Genomic DNA, 25,462 nt, shown 5'->3' with positions numbered 1-25,462 from the left:
AGAATCAGACCATATTTCTGTGCTGCTATTTCCCTTTCCTTCTGAAGGGCCTGGATACAACTTGGATTAACCTCAGGAGCAGAGTTCCTGCATAAAACAGCCTGTACTGAAACAGCAACCCAACCTGGTTGCAGACTGAGAGAGAAAATGAGAGTTCACCACCTGTGAATAATGAGACTTCTCTTATTTCCCTGGGAAGTAATGCCCACTTTTTTACTTTGACGGAGCTCCTTCCCATCCTAGAAGGGAAAATATCAAGTCAAATCTACATTAGTCCTTCCATCTCTGCACTGGGCAAAGGCAGCCTTCAGATCTATGCTTAATTCACCCAATTCCCTAGAATTAATGGAACTGTACTTACTGGAACATATGCTGAAGCTTAAGCACAGTGCAGTGTTTTCAACATGTAGGAATGGCTATAGAACATGCATAAATTCTGGCTGACATATGACAGCTTAAAGCACTGCAGAGGACTGTTAACAAGCCCGTTTGGACATCACCTTGAATAAATGACGTTATCCCCAAGAAAGGGAAGGAACAGCTGAGCACCGGGGAGGTACACAAAGGGCCAGAGCAAATTCTCACACTGTCAGGTGCAAAGAAAACTCAGATTTCACCCTAAAACCCAGTTCACAACAAGGCTACAAAATCCTGGCTGAGAATTTCTGAATGCTCACCAGTTGTTTCCAGCTCGAAGGTCATCTTCTGGCCAGCAGCCTCGCAGATGTATTCTCCAGCATCTTTCTTCTCCAGCTGCTCCACAACCAGACGCCGTGTTTTGCCCACACATTCCATTTGGAACCTTCTGGAGGAGGCAAGCAGTCTTCCATCCTTGAACCATTTTACTTCGGTTGTATCCTGTGCTATTTCACAGCTCAGGGAGGCACTTGCTGCCAGGGCAGCACTCACCTCTTTCTGCACCTGCTCCTGGTTTATAAACACAGGTTTTGGCTCTGAGGGAAAAAAAGAAAAACAGAAGGACTGAAATGAGACCATCTTGCAGGTTTGTATGTACAGGTTGGAACAGGTTTAGGTTACCACTTGTGCCCAAACTAATAGCCTTCACTAGAGAGTATGAGCTCTTCTGTTGAAACAAAGTGTCAAATCTAGGCAAGAAAGAACCTAGGAACTGAAGGAACCAAGAGGGTCCTTGAACACCAGTCCCATGGTTGCAAGTCACTATGCAGACATATTGAACCCAAAAGAACATCTGACCTGCAGGCAACCAAAACCTGAGTTCCTTTTGCTTAAGACCCACTGTGAAACATCAAAACACATAAACATGTGATAGTCAAACCACTGGCTGCCTTTTCATGACCCAGAACAGTACTCCTGGCTTCCTGAACAGACTCCTCATGGCCTCTACCATTGCCACAACTGTGACTGTCAAAGGCACAAAGGAAATATGCTCACCAACGCAGTCCTTTGTTCTTTGTGTGTGATTTGCAGATATCTATCTTACTTTGAGCTCTGGGAATAGTCAGCTCTACCAGGTCTCTTACTGTGAGTAGCAGACTCACCTATCCAGATGCAGCCTCCAACATAAAGGCATAGTAAAAAGGCAGTGTACTACTAGGAGAAGTTCCTGCTTCTCCTGCCATGAAAGGCTGCACGTAGAACATGCACTCCAGCCTCACTGCACATACTTACCTCAGTCACATGTTTCGGTGAACAAGAATTACAGTTTGGGATCTCAGGCACAGGAGAGATTTGAATAATATCTTGAATATTGCTTCCATTGTACATATATCAGTAATTATTATTCTACAGACAGACTGAAACAGGTCTTCGTGCCATACTAAAACCACATACTTGCTACAAACCCAGGCAATCAAGTATAGGGAAAAAACCTCAGCACAGACTACTGCACCTGGATCACTGTATAATGGAAACTAGATTTTACTTTACTGTTCTCTGCTGTATTTCAGACAACACCTGTCTTACCTGTGACATGAATCTTGAAGGTGAGTTTCTGGCCAGCAGCCTCGCAGCTGTACTCCCCTGCATCTTTCTTCTCCACCTGGCTCACCACCAGCCGACGCTGTTTGCCCTCTGACTCTACCTTGAACTTCTTGCTCGAGGTGATCAGTTTCCCCTCGTACCACTTCACCTCTGTCTTCTCCTGGGCCACCTCGCAGCTCAGCGTGGCATTTTCTATTGGTGCAGCCTTCACCTCCTTCTGCACCTTCTCCTTGTTGATGAAAGCATCTTCTGCTTCTGCAGATTGGGAGAGCATTTAGGATGCACAGCTACATTCACACTGTCCTGTGTGTTCAAAACCAAATGCAAAATGCTGCTTGTAACAACTTCATGTATGTTTGTAATTTTGGAATGGTCTCATTCATACCAAACTTGATCCAGATTAAATACGTTCTGCCTATTAATTACCAATGACCCAACACTTCATCGTCCATTACTATGCTATATATATTCTTCATATCTTTAAATATCCTTCACATTCCAATCATTAAATATTCTTCACACGTTCAATAGTTTGAAAAAAATTAATGTTTCTTAGCAAATATTTTCCTTATTTAAACCCATAGCTGTTTCTAAAACAGCTCCTTGCAATCTCCCCCCATAAGTAGATTGGAATCTACTAATGCAGCAGAGAAGGATGCATTACATGCATCTCTTGAGATCAATTTTAACTTAATTTCTCTGCAGTTCCTGGAGCTTTGCTTAAATTGTCCCTAAAAAACTATTTTTAGAGGGGTCAATATGATTTCATTCATCAAAAATTGGAAGCCAAAGCAAACACCAAATATGAGCATGTCGTGCTCAGTGATATACAGGTGTCAGGAATTACACTCTAGAAAAGCAGTGCTGATTTACATATTTCTTATTCAAAAATGAAATGCCATTTACTCAGAACAATGTACTCATGCAGTACTGATATGACTCCTGATTAGGTGTTCATTTCTGCCCTTGTCAACAGGAGTACTTCTTTCAATGAATACCTACAAACCAATCTCTCTTCTTTACCAAATCCTCAATATTGTAAATAAGCTTTAGATACTGAAACTCAGAGGCCACAGCTAATTCCCAGTCGTAAAGAATACGACATCATGAAACAGGTTAACCGTAATTAACTTCAGCCACCTGAGAGTTAGGGTTGATCTTGGTTCCCATAGGGAAACATTCAAGCTTCAGTTTCCCAATGAGACTGAGGGATTTGAAGCTGTGCTGTACTGAGTGATGACCTTCAGTGGAAGGCAGTGGGTGACTCACCACACCCTACAGCAGATGGTGGCAGCTCACTCCTCAGACTATACTGACTACAACTGACCATAATCCAGTTGCCCACAGTCAGGCATCTTGGGCAATTCCACATGCTCTGTGCATCCAAGATGTCTTCATGAGGCTGGGAAATCTATACGGCACTCTCAAGAGAGACTTCCCTTTCTAACACAGCAGCTGGACGCCAGCAGGGATCTGCAGAGAACTTCAGGTATAACTGGAAACCAAGTGGGACTCATGGGCCATTCTGTGATGAGAAACATCTCTCTCACCTGTGACATGAATCTTGAAGGTGAGTTTCTGGCCAGCAGCCTCGCAGCTGTACTCCCCTGCATCTTTCTTCTCCACCTGGCTCACCACCAGCCAATGCTATTTGCCCTCTTACTCCACCTTGAACTTCTTGCTCGAGGTGATCAGTTTCCCCTCCTTGTACCACTTCACCTCTGTCTTCTCCTGGGCCACCTCGCAGCTCAGCGTGGCATTTTCTGTTGGTGCAGCCTTCACCTCCTTCTGCCCTTCTCCTTGTTGATAAAGGCATCTTCTGCTTCTGGAACTGGAAAACACTGATTAAAATATACATTAGTTATGAACAGCTTGTGACTGGAAGACATTAAAAGTTGCTTTATGTTGTATTGGGCCATTTCCCAGAGCAACACTGCTTCACAGTGTTTATCACACATTATAATGCATCCTCAGCATAGTCCATATGGTCATCCCATCCCTCTGGGTAGTCTTTACTATCAGCTGGAACTCCTAATTTTCAGATTTCTTCGAATGAAGACAATGACAGATCTTCATCTGTGTGTCTTTTTGATATTGCTCCACTCTACACTGGAGATCAGCCAAATACAGCTCAATTATGAAGTGAAGAAAAGCTTTCTGAGTGCAATGGTAAGAGGATCAATCAAGACTCAGAAAGCCATTGCACTTTGGGAGAAGCTAGTAAGAGGAGTATTTCTGTAGTGAAAGAGCCAACCACTCCAAGAGTACTCATAATCCCTCCTGACTTTCACACCACATCATTTTGCAGTGAGGGCTGGACTTGCACGTCATGCTACAGTGAGAAATACATGAGAAATACAGCAACGGTAGCTACGCAAGCATTCTCCACGTATGGCAGAGGAGGAGGTGTTACATTACCCTGTGCAGCCAGAGGTCTGAAAGAGAACAGAAAACCTTTGGTTTCTGAGGCAAACAGCTAATAATAGCCCTCAGCTAGCAAAATTCAAGTGGAAAAGCACTACATTTCTGGGTTTTCTCCCTACACCTCTGCAATAAGACGTGGGCTGGCTTTGGCTGCTGAGGATTAACTTGGTTGATTCCAGCTGTTGCCATAGTCTTTCTGTCATCATTCATATTTCATTTTCTCTGACAGATACCTCCCAAATCTACCCTGTCTTTAATCCATTCTTTGCTGAAACTGCCTATTTCCTGAGCCAAAAGCATGAGCTACACAACTCACGGAACAGATCCAAAGGCCCCAGAATCACATCCACGTGGTGTGGGAACAGTAAGAGCTGATAGTTTAGAGTCTACACCACAGGCAGCAGCACAACTGTCTACTACAGGAGCAGAGATATATTGCACACCAGGGACTGAAGGAGCAGAATGCCCCAAGATGGAGAGAGCAAAGACTGCAACCTTTACAAGGGAACAGAACGCAAGCTATGCCCTGCAAGGACACCAGGTCTGTGTGAGCAGAAAGGCAGTAGACTCCCAGTACAGTTGCTCCTCCACACAGCTGATCAAATGCCAAACCTTGACCAGGATTAAGCTCCAGTTTAAGTGTTTACTGCCATAAGAAAGAAGAGGAGAAAACAGATTCCCTGTCCTGATCAGCTCAGAATACAAGATGAGAACTGTAAAGTTAACAGAGAACAAGTTGATTTACGAGCAAAAACCAGCAGAGTGCAGCTACAAATAAAACAGAAGACAAACCCTTGTCATCAGCCAGCTCACTAATGGTCACTCAGAATGCAGCTGATGTGCCCATGGCTATCTGGAGTTTTAATTAAAATTTACCAGATCTTGTGCAGAATATACTGACACCAGAGCAATCTCTACTGCAGCTGGAGTGAGAGATCTGCCTCCGTGCTAAACTTTCAGACTAATGAGAAACGTACAATTAGAAAGGTATAAATGGATTCATGGTTGGTCATTACATTTACAGAACATGGAATGAATGGTCGTCAACGTGGGATTCAACAAGCCAAAGGCAAGTGCAATGCCTCTGACTAAAAGTTCTTAGGACACCAACAACCAAACCTTCTAGTGCAGCCACAGTAGAGATCTGTAAATACTACTGTTGAAATATCAACTGGCAGAGCAGTGTTGCACATTGTACAAATCACAGTTGGACATCCATGGACAGCTCATTATAAAAGTAGTCGTAGGGGAAGAGCTGGATGAAACATTGTTAAAAACAAATAATCATTTTAGCTGCACGTTTGTAAGCATTTCTTTTCATCCTCCCCAAAACAGTTTCATGTCAGAATAAAGAGGACACGTTCACACAGACATTTCCACAGCCAGACTATGGAATAATCAAAGAATATCAACCAAGATGTGTTTCCTACCAGTTACATGAATCTTGAAGGTGAGTTTCTGGCCAGCAGCCTCGCAGCTGTACTCCCCTGCATCTTTCTTCTCCACCTGGCTCACCACCAGCTGACGCTGTTTGCCCTCTGACTCCACCCTGAACTTCTTGCTTGAGGTGATCAGTTTCCCCTCCTTGTACCACTTCACCTCCGTCTTCTCCTGGGCCACCTCGCAGCTCAGCGTGGCATTTTGAGTCAGTACAGCCTTCACCTCCTTTTGTACCTTGTCCTTGTTTGTAAACACATCTTCTTTCTCTGCAGGGACATCACAACAGTCACACCGTTTTGCTGTAGTCTGCTGCAGAGCTTACTCCAGATCCCCGTTTTCACTATACTTGCCCTTCACAGGGAGCATCGTGATGCCTCATTAAGACAGGAAAATACTTTCCCCTCTATTTTGCTTTGGGAAATGATAGGCATATCACTTCATATCATATCATATCACATCATATCATATCATATCACATCATATCATATCATATCAGAAAGCTAAATATTTCGCAGTCTGATAGCAGATTTGGACATGAGATTTAGAACACCTGCATGCACTGCTGAACCTCCTCCCTTATCTTTTTTTCTTCTGATGTCTCTCTACATTTCCAGTAAATCAGAAGGGAATGGCCCTCTAGAACAGGCTGCCCAAGGAGACTATGGATGCTCCATCCCTGCAGGCATTCAAGGCCAGGCTGGATGTGGTTCTGGGCAGCCTGGGCTGCTGCTTGGCAACCCTGCACATAGGAGGGGTTTGGAACTGGATGAGCACTGTGGGCCTTTGCAACCCAGGCCATTTATGAGTCTGATTATTGGCATTTTCCACCTCATTGTGTCACTCAAATTTTGTAACCAGATCTCTTCAAACACCTCCCCTTTTCTCACTCCTTGCATGCCTGGTGTGCTCTTGCACTGTAACCCTGCAGACACCAGCTGACTACAGGAGGTGCACAAGTTACCCTCCTTGCCTATGGTTTGTTGCAGTAATTCATTCCTGGATGGAAAAGCACATGTAGAAAAGTGTTGCTATGACACTAGATGACAAAGAAAGTCCTATAGCCAAAATGTTTTGCACCAGAGAGGCTGTAAGTTGATCCTCCAAATGCAAGACACACCAAATGAAGCGTTCCTTTATCTCTGGGATTCCAAGCATTTTCTCACCTCTGACTTTAACTTGGAATGTTGCTTTGTCATCCTTTTTTCACAGCTGTAGCTCCCTTGGTCTTTCAGGGTCACATTTTTGACCATGAGCTTGTGGTGCGTCCCCTGGGAGATGATGGTTGTCCTCTGGTCCTGCTTCACCTCTGTTTGATCTTTCTTCCATGCGACAGCTCCGCTTGCAGCTGACACCTCACACACCAGCTCCAGGTCTTCAGAAGGACTGACTGATATTTCTGGAGTCGTTTTGGGCTTGTTGACAGAATTAATGGCTTCATCTGAAGAAAAAAAGAGAAAGTGGTTTACATCCTGACTCAGGCTTATTCAGCGCAGCATGAAGATACAGTTAGAACTGATTGTAATGTCTCTGCTCATTACATTTGGGTGATCGAGTTTCACCTCTGGAGGTACTCACATACAAACATCTGCTTGATTCTCCTGTGTAAGGAAAGAGTAAGTTCTATGCAGACAGTTCTTATTTCTTTTAATCAATTCTGTATTCTGCACATGTTCTTCTGAAGCTAAAACGAAGGCAGCTAAGTAACGTGTTTGCAATACATGAACAAACCAATTCAACAGCTTGTCTCTAAGCTAACAAGCAGCGTTTGATGAGCACATCAGTATTTCATGCCCTTCATTCCATCCAGACAGAACCTGCCTGAGGAGCAAGCTGATGGCTGTCAGCTACAGGCAGACCTAACTTAGTATTGCATTTCTTAGAGCAACAACTGTTGCTTTCAGTCACTGAATATACCAAGGCCAATTGCTATGCCAGGCACATTTATGGCATCAGTGAACAAATAATGCGTTAAAAATTGTAATAGACAGGAGCCATCTATTCTTTTAAAACTAGGTGACCAAAGAAGAACAGTCCCTCTAGAGTCAAGCTGTTAAGAACTAATAGCATCAATCAATATCACATAGATAGATTACAGCGAAAGGCTTTCAGTAGAGCTTCAGTTCATAAATGAAAACTGGGTTATGGAAAATAGGCTCAAGATATACACCAAAAAACAAATCTTAACACCAGGTTCTGTGAATGCAGCCAGCTGAATTTCACAGATATTGAATTTCAATGACAATTTCTTGTGTTATTTTACCTTCCAGCTCCACCCTGAACAGGAACATGTCAGTGACAAGCATTACTCCTCCAGCCTTGACCTGACAGTGCTTTACTTGTACTATGAGCTAATGGCTGTGCTTACAGCACCTCAGGGAGACACCTCAGAGATCACAACGTCCTTCGGGTACAGCAGGAGACACTCAACTCTCCAAATGTGGAGTTTAATTTGTCAAAAGAGGAGACAGGATTCCCATGCTAAGAACTTAGGACCATTTCAGTCATAGGTTTAAAGATGATGTAAGTGCTGAGGCAATTCATGAACTAGAAGAATGAAGCCCAGATGTCAGGGCTCAAGTCGTGACTCCAGCCCCAGCTGGAGCTAAGGCTGTCCTGAATTCATCACAACACAGTTACATTATTTGCTCATACTGTGGATTTGCACAAGGACAACAGTAAGGTCAGAATTACTTCAATAGAGATATGCAATCTTTGTCCTAAATACTGGAAACCCACAGCGTTGGACAAATAAAATGAATTAAGTCTGAAGTGCTTTATATGGATTGTGATCCCATGTTTGCCTCACAAACTTACCTGAGACTTTCCAATCAAAAATCAGAGTGTCATCTCCAATTTTGCAGATGTATGTTCCCTCGTCTTCTTTCGTTACAGCTGAAGCCACAAGCTTATGCAGTTTCCCTTTATCTTCCATTGTGAATTTCTTACTGGTCGTTATTTCTTTGCCATTTTTGTACCACTTCACCATGACATTGGCTTCAGAGGTCTCAGAAACAAATTCAGCTTGTTTTCCAGCAATGGCCCTGATAACTCCTCCAGTTGTCTCTTTGATTACAAAGTTTGCCAGTGCTGAAACAAAATATGGACACACAAAATATGTATGATGGTAAAGAACTGCAGGGACATTGGTGACCATGAGGCATTCATTTATCATAAGATCAAACGTGCACGTTTAGTCCTAGTTCTAATTGCTGGATTCTAATTCAGATGCTGGCAAATTGGCAGCTTTTATAAACCACGTGCCAGATTACCTTATCTCCACAAGTTGAAGGACATACACTGTACAGGGGACAGAGCCAAAGGAAGAAGCCCAAGGCTTCAAGAAAATGTCTAAAATAGGAAAACTGAGGAAAGAATTGGAACAAGCAAACTAGAAGGAAATCAATGGAGGGGGTATCTATTACTGCACTGTAACCCCCTGGCAAACAAATCGAGCCTAAAAGATAGAGATATCACTTAGGACTGAAAAGAAAAACAGAATTCCTTTATGGAAATTAATTGGAGCGCAAAAGTTAGATGATAAAACTGGCCCCTATTAACACACAGTGGAATAATTGACTTCAAAGATTCAAAATCTCACCACTGTCTTAGCCAAAAGTTTAAGCCTAAGTCCACGGTCCTATTTTACTGAGGGTAACTGAGCTTGTTTTCCAACTTCTTGTTAACATATCATTTCAAAACAGTGCACACAACTGAGTTGGGTCTGTTGAAACAGCGCAGTCAGAGCTGCTAAAATCAAAGTCTGGATTATGCATGCATTTGTTCTGCAGTTCCAAGAACACACATGTATAATACAAATTCAACAACGCTCTACAGAACGCCTGTATTTAGGAGCTCGAGAGCCAGCTGATGGACACTGGGATGACTGAGATCCTGTCAATACATCCTATCATACTGTCAAATTTCATTCATTTTTTCAGGAACTGTCTCTTATCATTGTAGTCCCGTCACCACTGCTGGATGTGAGCCCAGCCACACAAAAGCAGGTGCTGGTTTTCACTGCAGATACTGCAGTAAGGAGGAACAGCCTCCAGACTGGACCAGCTGAGCGTGGCCCTACCAGGATTTGCTCCAAAGGTCTTATTACCAGTAGTGCTTCCCGATGAAATACATGGGGGTCCTCCTTTGATTCCAACCCCACCCCACCCCACCATGTCCCCTGATAACATCCATCAGGGCCACATCTCCACAGTTCTGAACACCTCCAGGGATCCCACCACCTCCCTGGGCAGCCTGTGCCAGTTAATTCTGTGGGCAGACCAGCCAGAATGAAATATTATGCTAACATGACAAAGAGAGAGAAGAAAAGCAAAATTAAGACTAGCTGACAAGCCTTGGCAGGAAGTTCTGCTCTCCATCAATTTACTCCCTGTGACACTTCACAGGTCTCTTCTACATTTGGGATCACTGCTACAAAAAGAGCTGTTTACATCATCTCTCGTGGCCACCCTGAGAGAAGAGCAGGAAGGCTGGGATGCTCTTTTTCCTATCTTTCCCTTCATTTCCTCTATATCTTAGGGACGAATCACAGGACAGAACACAGAAATCAAATGGCTCTACAAAGCAGATTGGCCAGTTCAAGTCAAAACAGCCACTGAAAACACCCCAGATGCTGTCTGACAACAGCTGGACTGTTGGGGAGTCAGGTGAATGCAGTCTGCTGGCCCTGGGCAGGAAGAGGACAGCCCAGACTGTCACATACCTTTCACTGAAAGCTGATAGAGCATTTTATCCCCCTCACAGATGCACTGACAACTTCCAGCAGCATCCATTGAGACGCTGTGAATTTTCAGGGTGTGTCTCTTCCCCACAATGTGCAGTTCATATTTTCCACTGGCCTTGAGCTCCTTCCCATCCTTCATCCACTCCACAGTAGCACCTGTGTCTGAAAGCTCAGCCTGCAGTTTGGCTTCCTCACGCAGCCAAGCGGAGATCTTTTCTACATCTTTGCTCTTATTGGTAAATCTCACTGCAGCACCTGTCAGGAGCAAAGGCCTCGTTATTTCAATTGATATCAGGCTAACGTGGTCAATGTTTGCTGCAAGATCTCTGAAAAAGTATCACCTTCTGTTCCTGCACTCATCATTGTGTCACTGCTGAGCAATTCAAGATATTTCATTTGCTCTTCTTGTCGGATTTACTAAGTAAAAATCAACCAAACATCTCATTCTACTGATTAATAATGCTCTAAACATGCTTCTGCAGAGGTTTCCACCCAATGACAAACAGGTCCTCCCATAATGAATGTTTATTTGTTCTACTTTGTCATGCTAAGCTGATTGATAGAGATATTATTGGAATGATTGCTCCCCTACTTCTAAACTATTCCAGCGCAATCAGAAAGGCTGTCTGAACCTGGAGCTGAAAGTACTGCTCTATGGTGATGCAGTGGTAAACATGGTGACTGAATGCACTGGCCAATAGCTCTGAACTGCAGACATTCATCAGCTGGCATGAAGCAATCTGGTTCAGATACCAAGCAGCTGGATAGACTGGCTTACCCTACACTCAGTGCTATCATGTTTAGGTCATTACCAGGACTCACGTCAGTCCATGGGATGCAATTTCAGGTATTTGGTACAGTCAGTGAATGCCTGCAGCCCCAGTTCTAATCATCAGATCACAGCAACTATGCCTTGACTGTAAGAGGGAAGGAGAAGGATCAAAGCAAATACCTCTCACTCTCATCTTGCTGCTGACATCAACATTTTTGGCAACAAATTTCACTTCTGCTCCATCATCGTTCTTGGGGACGTTCTTCATGATTAGGCTGTGAGTAGTTTGGGTTCTCTTGATGATGCAGGTCTCGCTTTCCTGTAAGACTTTACCATTGAGGTACCAAGTGCCACAACACGTTGTTGTAAGGTCAATAGTAAACATGGCATCCCCTCCAGGTACAGCTTCACCAGTTGTTAGGGGGGATTTCACAGCCAGGACTGGGTCTGAGGAAGAACAACATGGATGTCTTAATGCTCTTTAGATGCAAGTCTGGTATCTCATTTAGAGATGGAAGATTAAATCATAGGTACATTTCTACTTCTCCCTTTGCATGAGTGCTGGAAGAAGCACTTCTGTGCTTAAGATCTGTTACAGAAAGTTCTGCCTCTTGCACATGTGAGATATCAAAAGATAAGGATATTCATGTCTCTGTCACAGAAATATATCTTGTATCACTTTAGTGGTAGCTGGATGTTGATAGGAGATAGGAGAACTAGGAATAAAGGAAAGCCTTTGGTGTGTTAATGCACTACTATCTTTACAGTCAAAGGAAACATCTTAAGGGAACCAACACAGCTGCTCAGCACACACTGACCCATTTCCATTGGGGTTTTTGTGCTTACCAAGGTGCACGCTCCCTGGGAATTCCAGAGACGGGCTCTGTCCATGCGCATTGACTGCAGACACTCGGAACTGATCATCAGCCTCTTCAGACAGATTGCTCACCGTGAACTCTGGGACGGGGACATGAGACTCGTGGCACCTCACCCAGGTGAAGCCAGTTGGTTTATTGCCTTCCACAATGTAGCCATGGATTGGAATGGGGAGGTGCATCTTCGGAGGGGACCATGCCAGCGTCACTGAGCTTTCTGTTTTATTTTTCACCACGGGGTCAACTGGGGGCTGGGTGGGAGGTTTTCTGGGAGCTGAGCAGAAATAAATACAGAAATATTAGCATAAGCTCATTTAGGCTGGAAAAGACCTTCGAGATCAGCAGACTCAACTTTCAGCATGACCTACTGAGTCCCACCATTAACTACTGTGGTACCTGAGGACATACATGACAAGCTTATTCCTGCAGGTATTTGCATAGTGAATATATTCACCCTCTGGTTGCTTTGGAACATTTTACAGGTTAAAATCCCATCAGACTTTTTCACTGTGTGCAGCCACTGATACAGGCAGGAGGCTGGGAATTACCTGATGGGCTCTAGTTACAGACTACTGACACAGTAAAGGATTGAGTTCATTTAATTTTGGCCATCAGAAAGTTTGGTGGCTGGTTTAAGTCACCCATCTAGACTCCAATTATAAGCACATAGAGAACAGCACATTTAGAAGAACTCATCTCATCTTAATAAACCTGAATGAAATCACAGAATCATAGGATCACGGGAGGGCTTGGGTTGGAAGAAACCTTCAAGATCATTAAGTGCTAAATGCCAAAGGTCCCACTAACATAGCATGAAGCCGAAAGCTAGACGCTGGAATCAGATCTCCTGACCTTACCATCAGAAATTGAGATGTCATATTTTGCTCGGAGGTGCCTGCTTGTAGGAGGGACAGCTTCCGAGCTTTTTCTGCTCCAGGAACCAGCTCGAGCTTCAGAATTTAAACAGCAGTCAGAAATTAAACTGAGCTTTGTCACCTCCATCAAATAGAAGGAGTGGTTGGGTGGTACAGCTTTCCAAATAACTTAGAAACTGGCACAACAATCAGATGCCTACCTTTTCTTTCTGAACTTGTTAATACATAGAGCTTAATAGCATCAGAATGTCCCAAGCACTTCAGATAACACGACAGCTGTAAACCGTTCTTTAAGGATTCCTTTGTTTAACCACTGAGTAACTGTAATTCAGTGGTGCTGGTGGGAGAAGTCCTAATCTTCCCAGACGGTGAATAGAGTTGATGTTCACATGCAGACTGCTGCAGCACAGCCAGAAACCACTCATTTGGGAAACACAGCACCAAGAAAATCATGTGAATAGCTTCATAAAATCAGGCAGCTTCACCCAAATTTCATGGCAGGTCCATTATTCTTCCTATTTTCAGGAAGAAATGTTTTCCCTTATTCTTGTAGTTTTATTTTCTTTTCCTTTCCAGCAAGCAGCTTTGTAGCTTACAAATTGTTTTCTAATCACCTCCTGGTGTGGACAAATCACACAGGTTTGACTCCATGTTTTACATAGTTAGCATTTTATATTTGTTCCAGTATGGAACTGTACAGTCAAAGAATGGCCTGGGTTGAAAAGGATCTCAAAGATCACAGAATCACACAGAATCACAGAATCCTTCTGCAAAAGAAAACACAAAAGCTACAGGGACTTGGAACTACTTTGTATATCGAGATCAGAAGGAACTGAGAAGTTATCAAGTACAAAGAACTTACTTTTCCAGATTGCCTTTTCCAGACTGCTGTTCCAGCAGTGACAACAAGCGCAGGCAGCCCGCAGGACATGGCAGACATCGATGATCGGCTGGCATGGATCAGCGAGGATGAGTTCGGGCACAGCACAGCTGGCAAGTGGATGCTGGGGTGGCTGCAGCAAGACAAGAGCTCCTCCAGCCTGAAGATATCCATCACCAGAAGAAAAATGACAGGGTGAAAGTAAGGAAGACGCGCAGACGAGAAGAGCAGAAAGGGAGATGAGGAGGGAACTTGGTGGGGTGGCAATTCTGGGGGAGAAATTTTACTCTGATAATGTTACACTCTGAAATTCTGTGTTGCAATTTGGAGGAAGGAATTATTGGGGTGGGAATCTGGGGGGCCGTTGTAATACCAGAAGTATTTTACAGAGCAGCAGCCATGCATCAAGAGAAGGGCTTCACAGAGCAGCAGCTGTGGAGGGAGAAACAGCATGAGAACCAAGGACACCTCTAGGAAAAGAATGAGTAGCACGCGGCTATCAAGGGGGGTCTTTGACCAGGGGTTGTTATTGCAGTAGCTTTCCTCCAATTGGTGTCTGTGGTTTTTAAATGCCCTCGTCTGTCTGCTATAAAAGCATGGTTTTTCGGGCAGTCGATGGACGCAGCCATATTTAACCATACTGCTGTCTGGCTGTTTGTCCTAGCGCGCTGACCTTCTGCCTTCAGGTTCGCCAACTACTGTCTCAGGAACCAGAGTTATTAGGCATTATCCAGGTTATCTTGTGCTTCTACTATGTTAATAGATTGGATGTGAATCCAATGGGGTCTGATGTTACCAATGGTGCTGGAATCTGCGGCAATAATCATTGAATGTATTAGTAATGCTCGGTTATGATGCTATTACCTCTCTTATATCCAACTAATTTGGATTTTTCAAATATGACCACGCATCACTTGAGAGGAAGGTGCACGCTCATAGAACTGAATGGGAGAGTTGATTTCATTTTCCAAGCAGGCGTTCCACTTGGGTTCTGTATCACGCACTGGCCATGCGGATATGGAGTACAACTGGAAGAAATCCCTCAGACCCTGCATGCAGGAGAGAATGTGTGGTGGGTGAGAGAGGAAAGGTGCACTTTGAAGCAGGGGACGCCCTGTTGGCACTGCCTGTCGCATCCACCACCAACACTGTTTGCTCTTTATCCTGCTCCACAGCTGCTGCTCTGTCAAGTCCTTCTCTTGATCCATGGCTGCTGCCTTTCTTCTTGGATTACAACAGGGGGCTGGGAGGTTTTTTTGCACAGGGAGGGAACTATTGGTGGGAGGGAGCGGGGGGGCGAGAAGTTGATTGGGGGTGGGAGTTTGAGGGGGTGGGATCAGAAAGGATTGTTAGGGTGGGAAATGGTTGGGAATACTGTCATTTCTTGACAGTTTGGTATGTTCAATTATTAAATGCCTTGCATTCACTTTGCTACACCTCTGCCTGTGGTTGTTTGTTCAGTTACAAAGCCCACCTCCCCAATCTGGGCAGCAGAAAGGGCAGTGTCCCAGATCTGCCACCACCATTGGACCCATCCCTCCCCTCCTCAGTCAGTTCTGCGTGGGAATGGAGGGATGAGAAAGGGGGATGGACGGGAATTCTGGGAGAGCTGAGTGGCTCAGCCTGGAGTGGAGGAGGCTCACTGCCATCCCAGACACAGCCATCAGTCCCCAGGTGCAGACAGGACTGAGCCAGGCTGCACCCTGCAGCACCCAGCAGCAGGATCCCAGTCTGAGGCCTGCCTAGGTCGTGTGGCTGCGCTGCAGGCTGAGCTATGGAGAAAGCCCCACTTGGAGATTTCTTCGCTCCCTGAATGTTCCCCCCTTTCTCCATCTTGCTCTGCTCCATCCCCAGCCGCAGCCCGGCGTCCCCAACATGTTGCTGTGCTTGCAGAGCTGGACTTGGCCCTTGACCTGTACAGGCCCCTGTCCCCACCTGTCGGATATCCACCTTGCCTTCTCACCCCTCTCTCTAGATCCAGTTCATGCCCCATCTATCTCACCTCCATGTCCCACCTACGTCCTCTCTACGTCTTTTGGTCTCCCCCAAACCACCCTCACGGTGCCTTACCTCCTGGCAGGCTCAGGGAAGGAGCACCCGGTGCCCTGAGCCCACAGGCCCAGCCCTGCACAGCACTGCACACAGCACTGTCATGGCGGCGCCCGGTGCTGCCGCACAGCATCCTGGGAGTGGTAGTTCCTGCGGGGCCTGCAGCTCCCAGCAGGCCCTGCAGCTCCCAGCAGGCCCGGGCGAGGGCAGAGGGGAGCAGTGCTGTCAGCCGGGAGCTCGCCCAGAGAGCCCGATGTACGGAGCACTTCACACCAGGAACTTTGGACTCGGCTGCTTCTGTCCACAACGTCCCTGAGCTGCTCAGGAAGCACAACTGTCTCACCCTCTGAGAGCTGGGCTGTGCAAAGGAGGCTGCAGTTGCAGGCTCAGCTCTGCCCTGTTCCAGCAATGCACTTCCTTACAACTGGAGCACTGTCACGCTTGCTTCTTGCTTCAACGGAGCAATCGCCCACCGCTTTGCACACCTCTGTGCTCGTGCAAATGGCCACCACCCCATCCCTGCACACACACACACACACACACACGTACCACCCCATCCCTGCACACACACACACACACACACACACACACATGTACCACCCCATCCCTGCACACACACACACACACACACACACATACCACCCCATCCCTGCACACACACACACACACACACACGTACCACCCCATCCCTGCACACACACACACACACACACACACACACACACACACACAGACCACCTCGTCCTTGCACACCCTCCCACATGCGTGCACAAATCTCTGCAGTGCATGGACACACCCGTGCACACCCACGTGTGCAACCCCAGCACTGTCCACAGCTCCGTGCACGCTCATTTGTGCATGAAGACGTGCACAGCGTTGGTCACAGCCATGTGCATACACACAAGTGTGCAAGAAACACAGCACACCTGCAAGCACCTTTTTGCACACATGAATGTGCAGCGCACACCCTGACATTCAGCCCCATCCTTGCACACATACACGTGAAAGAACATCCCTTCACACACTGCTTAGGCACGTGCATCCACATGCTTGCAGACACTCTGCACATCCACATGCAAATACCATCCAGGAACACTTTTGCGTCTTCACACATGTACAACCCCACCCCTTTGCACACCCCTCTGCTCATACCAATGTGCACAACCCCATCCTTGCACTCCATGCACGTGCATGCACACACATTTCCCACCCATCCTGCACACACTCACACTTGCACTCACACACTTTTGCTACCCCACTTCTCCGCACACTCCTGTGTACACGCACTTCTGCAGCTGCTTTTCCCATCCAGCAGCCGGCAATGCTCCAACCTGAGGGGTGCCTGGCTGTGAGAGGAACGTCTCAGTGGAAGCGTGGCTGTTCCTCCCCTCTGACGGGGCAGATGGTGTGGGATAGAAGAGGAAAGCAGAATGTGCCCACACTTTCTTTGTGGCTCCTAGTTCCTGTCTTATGGTGGGAAACGAGCTGAGCCTCTCTGCCTCTCTATGATGCTCAGCTCTGTACCTCTGCCATCATCTCTATACACAGATGTTTCTTGATGCAATGCTCCACACAATGAGCCTGCAGATCCCAAAGGAATCCTTGGCTGCTCTCCCCCACATGGAGGTTGCAGGGTGCTGGGCCTCCTGCCTGTACTTCCTTCCTGGCGTCATTTGCAAGACCCTGTATGTAAAAGGGATATCGAAAGTTTTCCTTCACCAGACACCAGCCGTACCAGCACCTCAGTGTACCGAGGTACCACTGGGACAAGGACAAATAGGCTGTGTAAACTCCCCACTCACTAGTGGAGAAGTCAGACGTTTTATAAAGGAATTGAAATCCTCGACTGAAGATCCTATAAGAGAAGCAGAACAATTAGATCAATTTCTGGGGCCAAATTTGTACTCGTGGATGGAAATGATGTCTATTATGGATATGTTGTTTACTGGAGAAGAAAGAGGCATGATTAGGCGAGCAGCTACACAAGAGTGGGAAAAGAATAACCCTCCTGGGCGTCCTGGAGTGCAAAAATAGCCAGTGGCAGACCCCAGCTGGGATAGTAATAATGCACAACATTGGCAAAATATCGGTGAGACATAATAATGGCTGGGATTAGGGAGGCAGTACCCAAGTCCCCGAATCTTACCTAGGCATTTGGGATTCAGCAGGATAGGGAAGAACCCCCCAGTGATTTTCTGGAAAGGCTTAGAGATAAAATGAGAAAATACTCGGGAATGAATCCTGAGGATCCTATAGCCCAAGGGCTTCTAAAAGTTAACTCTGTAACCAAGGCGCAGCCAGATGTGCAAAAGAGGCTTCAGAAGACAGAAGGATGGAGTAAGAGGTCTCTGGAGGAGATCTTACGAGAGGCTCAGAGCGTGTATGTTAGAAGGGGAGATGAGAAGGAAAAACAAAAGGCAAAGTTAATGGTTTCCATGGCAGAACAGGTGGTGAAACAAAGAATGGGTAATAGGGAAAAGAAAATTGGAGGAAGGTTGTGCCCTGGAGGGAGGCAGGGAGAAGGAAGATCCCAAGGATATCCAGTGAGGCCCCAGTTGCAACCAAGTGTAGGGAAATGCTTCTGGTGTGGTCAGCCAGGACACATAAAGAAAAACTGCCCAGAACGGAAGAGAGAGGAAAAGTTACCAGCTGCTTTGAATTCAGAATAGGGGGGTCCGGGGCTTTCAAAACTGTGGTCCCACTAGGAGCCCCTGGTAATTATAAAAGTGGAACCTGAGGGGGAAGAATTTGTGTTTTTACAGGGCCAGCTTGTTCATCGCTGGCCCATAAGGTGTCAGGACTCAAATTAAGAAATGAGACCTTAAAGATAAATGGGGTAGAGGGAACTGGGATGAAAGTATCGAGTTGAAACTGGGGTTTAAAGCAATCACAGGACAATTATTCTACGTACCTGATGCAGGGACTAACTTGCTGGGGAGACATCTCATGATGAAACCAGGAATACAAACAACAACGTGTCAAGATGGAATTACTGTATCAATAAATGTATTAACTGAGGCAGATGAGAGAGGGATAGACCCTGTGGTTTGGGTCAAAGAAAGAAATAGAGGGGGATTAAAAATAACCCCTTTGAAAATAAAAATGCAAGAAAAATATGAAGTCATAAGACAGAGACAATATCCACATCCATTTGAGGGACGTATTGGCCTTAAACCTGTAATACAGTGATTACTAAGGGATGGGTTGCTGGAACATGTCTGTCACCTTTCAATACCCCCATTTTGCTAGTTAAAAAAAACCGATGGTTCCTACTGATTAGTGCAAGATTTGAGAAAAATTAATGACATAGTACAAAATATAGTGGCTCCAAACCCATATACCTTGATGAACAAAATCCCAAATGGGAACAGGCGGTTCAGTGTTATAGATTGAAAGGATGCCCTTTTGGTCTTGTCCATTGGATCTGAAAGCAGAGACATATTTGCCTTTGAGTGGGAAGATCCTGAGCGTGGGCGGAAACAACAGTATTGGTGGACAGTTCTAGCCCTGGGGTTCACAGAGTCACCCAATTGGTTCGGGCAAACCTTGGAACAAATATTAGAACATTTTCGGCCACCAGAGGGAGCATAACTCCTACAAGATGTAGGTGACCTCGTGTTGTCAGGGTCAGAGAAAGTGGGAGTAAAAAGAGCCACAAATGAACTGCTAAACTTCCTGGGGAAACAAGGACTGAGAGTGTCAAAGAATAAGCCACAGTCCGTGGAAAGAGAAGTCAAGTCTTTGGGACAGCTGGTCTCTGAGGGAAAGTATAAAATAACCCCAGGGAGGATTCAGGGAGTTATCGAGCTACCCATGCCCAGAACAAAGAGGGAACTGAGAAAATTCCTGGGGGTAGTAGGATATTGCAGACTCTGGATAGAGGCATACGCTCAGAATATCAAGGGCTGATACCTTAAGTTATTAGATGAAGAACCCAACATGCTTCAGTGGACTACTGAAGAGAAGGAACTAAGAAAAGAATTAAAACAAGGACAAATTACAGCCCCAGTCCTAGCTCTTCCTGCCTTGAAGCCCTTCCAGCTTTTTGTTACTGTAGATCGAGGGGCAGCTCTGGGAGTGCTAACCCAGGAATGGGGACATAAGCGTCAACCAGTGGCATCTAAATTGATAGATCCAGTATCACGAGGGTGGCCAGAGTACATCCAAGCCGTAGCAGCAACCGCCCTTTGGGTAGAAGAGAGCAGAAAATTGACCTTTGGAAGGCAATTGGTAGTCACAGCCCCAGACCAGGTTAGAACTATTCTAACTCAAAAACTCATCCTCGCACTCCCCAGCTGCATGCATACATGCACCACCATTCTTGCACTCCCTGCCTGCACACACACACACACACACACACACGTACCACCCAATCCCTGCACACACACACACACACACACACACACACACGCGCGTACCACCTCGTCCTTGCACACCCTCCCACATGCGTGCACAAATCTCTGCAGTGCATGGACACACCTGTGCACACCCACGTGTGTGCAGCCCCAGCACTGCCCACAGCTCCGTGCATGCTCATTTGTGCATGAAGAGGAACGTCTCAGTGGAAGCGTGGCTGTTCCTTCTTTCTGACGGGCTGGTGTGGGACAGAAGAGGAAAGCAGAATGCGGCCACATTTTCCTCGTGGCTCGTAGTTCCTGTCTTACCATGGGAGACAAGATGAGCAACTCTCCCTCTCTGTGATGCTTAGCTCTGTACCTCTGCCATCATCTCTATACTCAGATGCTCCTGCATGTAATGCTGCACACAGTGAACCTGCAGGTCCCAAAGGAATCCTTGCCTGCTCTCCCTCACCTGGAGGTTGCAGGGTGCTGGGCCTCCTGCCTGTACCTCCTTCCAGGTGTCATTTGCCAGACCCTGTATGTCCAGCTGGTTGGAACTGCAGTCAACTAACACAAACAAGGTGTATGAAAGTAGTCTTTCCATTTCCCAGGCATTCATCTTTATAAAAACACGTTGTGCTGTGAAGCACAGCAGGAAGCAACTCAACTGTGCAACAAATACTTGGAGCCTTGTTTCATCCCTCCCTGACCTCATTGAAAGGCTGACTGACACCTGCTTGCCAGCGGTGACTGTGGGTCTTTCCTCAGAGTCCAGAGCACATTAATCTCTTCTGATACTCACACTCATTCGTGTTTCTTTTGTAGTTGCTGTTGCATTCATCAGGAAGGAAATGCACTGCACTTATTCTGCTGCTTGTGCAGGCTCACTCTGCAGTGCCCAAGATGCCTTCATGAGGAGGAAAGGCAGCAAAGCCCTCTGCCAGCAGGGCCATGGAATCGTATGTCTACAGCATCATATCTCGGCAGAGCACTCACTGCGCCTGCTCCTCCCTGCTGAAATACACGGCCACCTCCACAAAGCTCGAGTCTCCTGCAAGCAAGCAAGAAACTCCAGTGCCAATGGCTTTTCTGTCCCCGGCACACAAATGATGGCTGAGAGCATCTCGCTGTCTCCCTGCGCTCCCATCTCTTGCCCCTTGCCTTCTCCAAAACCTTCCCTGGAGAACCAGGTTGATCAAGTCCATGCTCATCAGCAGCTCCCACAGGTACTGTTCCAGCTCTTGCTGTCTTTTTGGCCTTCTCATCCCTCTGTCTGAGTCTCACCAGCTTTGTCACCAGAAGAGATTTCAACACTCGAGAATGAAGAACGCACATCTGGCTCCAAGGAATGTAACTCTCCTATCTCCCAGAGATCCACGCCCTATGTGTGCCATCTCACCTGGTCGTGAGCGTCCCTCACAGCCAGCCAGAAAAGCAAGCAGAGGCTGAGACCAAGGAACCCCTCCCTGATGTGCAGCTCTCTGACAGTTTCTCTTTACACAGAGTGCTGGCCGCAGCCGTGTGCATTATCACACACACTTGTATGGGCAGTTGGTGTCTAGACGTGAAGGAGACTTGCTAAGTGCTCTGCTGATATGTAGGGACAGACAGAAAATTTCAAGGGGGAGCTGGAGCATGTATATAAAGGATGTACGGACCTACAGTTAAGGATGTGGATTTGCATCTGAGTCCATGCCTGCAGACGATGCAAGCACTATGCATTGTCACCCAATGGAAATGATCAAACAGCTGCTTTGGGACAGACTGTCTATAGGGCTCAGGAACCGAGGCAAGCAGTGATGATTCCTTTCTCCCTTGATTCCAGTACTTGTAGGTAGACTGCTTGAGAAAGACTTTGGAGGTTTTCCTCAGCCTCTACCTTTCCTTGTACCTTTACAAAAGCAGACTGTCTAAAAACAAGACTGGACACACTTTTTGGGTTTGGTTATTTTTTTTAGTATTTTTTAAATATTATAATATATATAATATAATATAATACTATTATTGTATTTATTATATTATATATCTTATGTATTTAATGTATATTATGTATATTATAATATATATTATGTAATCATATATTATAATATATATAATATATAAATAATATATAATATAAATTTTTTTTTAAGTTGTTTTGGTGTTTTTGGTGGTTTTTGTTGTTTTTTGTTGTTTTAGTCCAGTCCAGTGTAATAAATTCTCAGTCTTACAAGGGATGAATTTTTAAGGCCTTCCTGCTGATGGACCACACTCCACTTGAACGTCAAGTGGAGCATGAGGTAGCCTTCATCCAGAAAGGTGGAATCTTGATGGGATGTTGCTGTCTTATGGAGAGGAATCTCGGCGTCCCCCAGGCTGAGCCAACACACGGACACAGATTTCTGGATGGTGACCATCACTTTCTGCCCCTGCTCCTGCTGCCTGGTCTCTCTTCGTCATCGGTATCCAGCAGGAGATCACGAAGCCCTGGAGGCACGGTGGTATCCAGGTCATCATCTGAAACTTCTTCCACCAGATTGGAAGGGACCAGTCCTCTTGTGCCGTCCGTCAGCTCTCCCAGAAACCAGCCATCCTCATCCATGTCTCCACAGATGTAAACGTATTGTCCAGCTGTCAGTGGAAGCTCGTTTTCTGGGCCCTCATTAGGGCCCTCATAAGGATTTTGTAGCTGTGACGATCTAAGAATCTTCGTTTTGGTGGTGATGGTCTGCGAAAATGTAGATGCAGACTGCCACTGGCCACACTTTTGACTCCCCCGGCTTTTCCTGGGGATCGGGGCATTCCTGTTTGGGATTTCTGTGTGGCCTCAGCTTTTTCCCCATCTCCTGGAGCTGTGTGCATTTTTCCTCCAGACGCTTGCTGAGTGCTCCAAGCTTGATGTCAGCCTGCTGGAGGTCTCTCAGCATGTGGTTCTGGGCCTTCAGGGCCTGGCAGTGACTCTCCAGGTTGCTCAGAGCTTGTTGGAGGTAGCTGCACTGCTCCAGCAGCTTGCTGCTGGTGCTGCCTGGGAACCCTGGGTCTTCCTTGGCCGTCTCATTCTCCTTTTCCAGATGCAGTCCCTTCAGCTGGTTGACCTTCTCTGCCTTCTCTGTGGCCTCTTTGGATGCAGAAGAGGCCTCCTTGAGCTGCTGGACTATTTCCAGCAGCTGCTGGGTACGGAGGCAGAGCGTACGCGTCTTGTCCTTGAGCCGCTCTACCTCCTCCCACATCTGCTGAGAGCTTCTGCTCCTCAGCAGGCAGCACTTCTCTCCAAGGAGGCTGCACTGTCTATGCAGCTCCTTCAGCTTACTCAGCAGACGGGTGTTCTTCTCCTGCTGCTCTCTGTGCTCAGGTGGGCAGGCCTCTTGTTGCTCTGCAGCCTCCTTTTCCAAATGCTTTCCCTGCAGCTGGTTGACCTCCTCTGCCTTCTCTGTGGTGTCTTTGGATGCGCAAGAGGCCTCCTTGAGCTGCCAGACTATTTCCAGCAGCTGCTGGGTACGGAGGCAGAGCGTACGCATCTTGTCCTTGAGCCACTCCACCTCCTCCCACATCTGCTGAGAGCTTCTGCTCTTCTCTTCAAGGAGGCTGCACCGTCTCTGCAGCTCCTTCAGCTTACTCAGCAGATGGGTGTACTGCTCCTGCTGCTCCCTGCGCTCAGGTGGGCAGGCCTCTTGTTGCTCTGTAGCCTGAACACCCACCTCTGCTACAGCCCGATGGCAGGCCCTGGCCCTGTTGAAGAAGACGCGTGGCTGCCCCTCCACGTGCTCCAGGATGTACTGCAGGAAGCGTCTTCTCTGCTCCTGCAGCTCACACTGGAGGCGCTTGCTCTCCACGGCCTGCTCTGCACGGGACTTCCAGCAGAGCTGCCGCTGGACTTCCTGCTGCATTCTGCGGTCCGCTCTGCTGCTGTCGCACCTCAGCAGCACCTCCACCAGTTGCCGCTGCAGTTGCCATGCCTGGCGGATGGTGTCATTGCGCTGCTTCTGCAGCAGCTCCTGCATCTGGTGCAGCTGGGCCTCCTTCTCCTGCAGCAGTTGGCAGATCTCTGCTTGCCACTGCCTCAGGCTCTGCTCCCGCAGGCGCTGCAGCTTTGACACCCGCACCCGCTCCCACTTGGAGCGCAGTTTGTCGGCCAGCAGCTGCCGCTCCCGCTCTGCCGCCTCCTGCCGCTCACGTCTCTCAGCAGCACAGCGGCGCTGCAGCTCCTGGGAGCGGAGCCGCTCGCCCTCCAGCTGGGCCTGCAGTGCCTTCAGCTCCTGCCTCTTCTCCTCCCGCTGTGCAGGGCAGGTGGGGGGCTGTGCCGGGCCCCAGCGGGGAGAGGGCCGGCTGCCCGGGAGCCCCAGGTCTTCCTTGGCTGTCTCTGGCACCTAGAACCAGAAAATCATAGAATAACAGAATGGTTTGTGTAGGAAGGGGTCTTCAAGACTCTCCCGTTCCAAGCCCATGCCAAGGGCAGGGACAACTTCCACTAGGTCAGGTTGCCCAAAGGTGCGTCCAGCCTGGCCTGGGGCACTGCCAGGCGTGTGGCAACCACAGCCTCTCTGGGCAGCCTGTGCCAGCGCCTCTGCCCCCTCATGGTGTCCCGTCTTCTTATATTTCATCCAGATCTCCCCTCTTCTACTTTCAGGGTGTTGTCCTTTTTTGTATCACTACCCTCCCTTACAACCAGTACATCTCCAGCTTTCCCCAGTTCTCCTTCAGGCACTGGATGGCCGCTCTGTGGTGTCCCCAGAGCCCCCCCTCCCCAGGCTGAACAATCCCCACTCTCTCAGTGTGTCATCTTACCTGGACCTGAGCGTCCTTCATGGCCGGTTGTCTGGAGCCCTGCTCTGCACGGTGGCGGCGCAGAGCTCCCATTCTGTCCTGGGAGCAGGACATTGCGTTACGGAGCACGTCTGCCCAGCTCCCCACGATGTAAAAGGTGAAGAGCCTCCTCTCCAGCTCCAGCTGACGCTGGAGGTGGCGGATGCAGGCGGGCTGCTCACCATCCGTCTCCCAGCGCAGCTTGCTGAGGACGTCCTGCAGCTGGGCATGGGCCGCCTCGCTGCTGGGGGGGTTCCTCAGCACCTTGGCCAGCTGCTGCTGCAGCTCCCGAGCCTGGCGCAGGGCTGCATCGCAATCACGC

The 25,462-nt window shown here is 47.3% G+C and overlaps 1 protein-coding gene across 1 annotated transcript; it reads right to left on the bottom strand.

Moving 5' to 3' along the window:
• Window positions 1-4,639: 4,639 nt before the first annotated feature.
• Window positions 4,640-25,215, bottom strand: LOC146759413 (obscurin-like). The gene is made up of 11 exons (XM_085510382.1): window positions 25,123-25,215; window positions 19,830-19,890; window positions 19,360-19,481; window positions 18,930-18,949; window positions 17,770-17,873; window positions 12,186-12,488; window positions 11,530-11,786; window positions 10,547-10,820; window positions 8,641-8,913; window positions 5,817-6,092; window positions 4,640-4,671 (listed from the first exon to the last, which is right to left on the bottom strand). Exons 1-11 carry the CDS (start codon window positions 25,213-25,215, stop codon window positions 4,640-4,642), a joined length of 1,815 nt encoding a protein of 604 aa, XP_085366508.1.
• Between the last annotated feature and the right edge of the window lie 247 nt (window positions 25,216-25,462).

Source organism: Coturnix japonica, chromosome 10, assembly GCF_054131305.1.
Source record: "Coturnix japonica strain WE chromosome 10, WE-NBRP24, whole genome shotgun sequence".
Classification (NCBI taxonomy): domain Eukaryota; kingdom Metazoa; phylum Chordata; class Aves; order Galliformes; family Phasianidae; genus Coturnix; species Coturnix japonica.
This window is presented reverse-complemented; position numbering and strand designations above follow the sequence as displayed.

Coding starts and splice junctions, on each gene's coding strand:
- LOC146759413 (XM_085510382.1), bottom strand. CDS start 25,215: ATGTCCTGCTCCCAGGACAGAATGGGAGCTCTGCGCCGCCACCGTGCA. Junction 17,874..18,929: donor CAAGTTAGTCCCTGCATCAG/GTACGTAGAATA, acceptor CTTCTCTTATAG/GATCTTCAGTCGAGGATTTC. Junction 12,489..17,769: donor CTTGTCCCAGTGGTACCTCG/GTACACTGAGGT, acceptor ATTTCTGCTCAG/CTCCCAGAAAACCTCCCACC.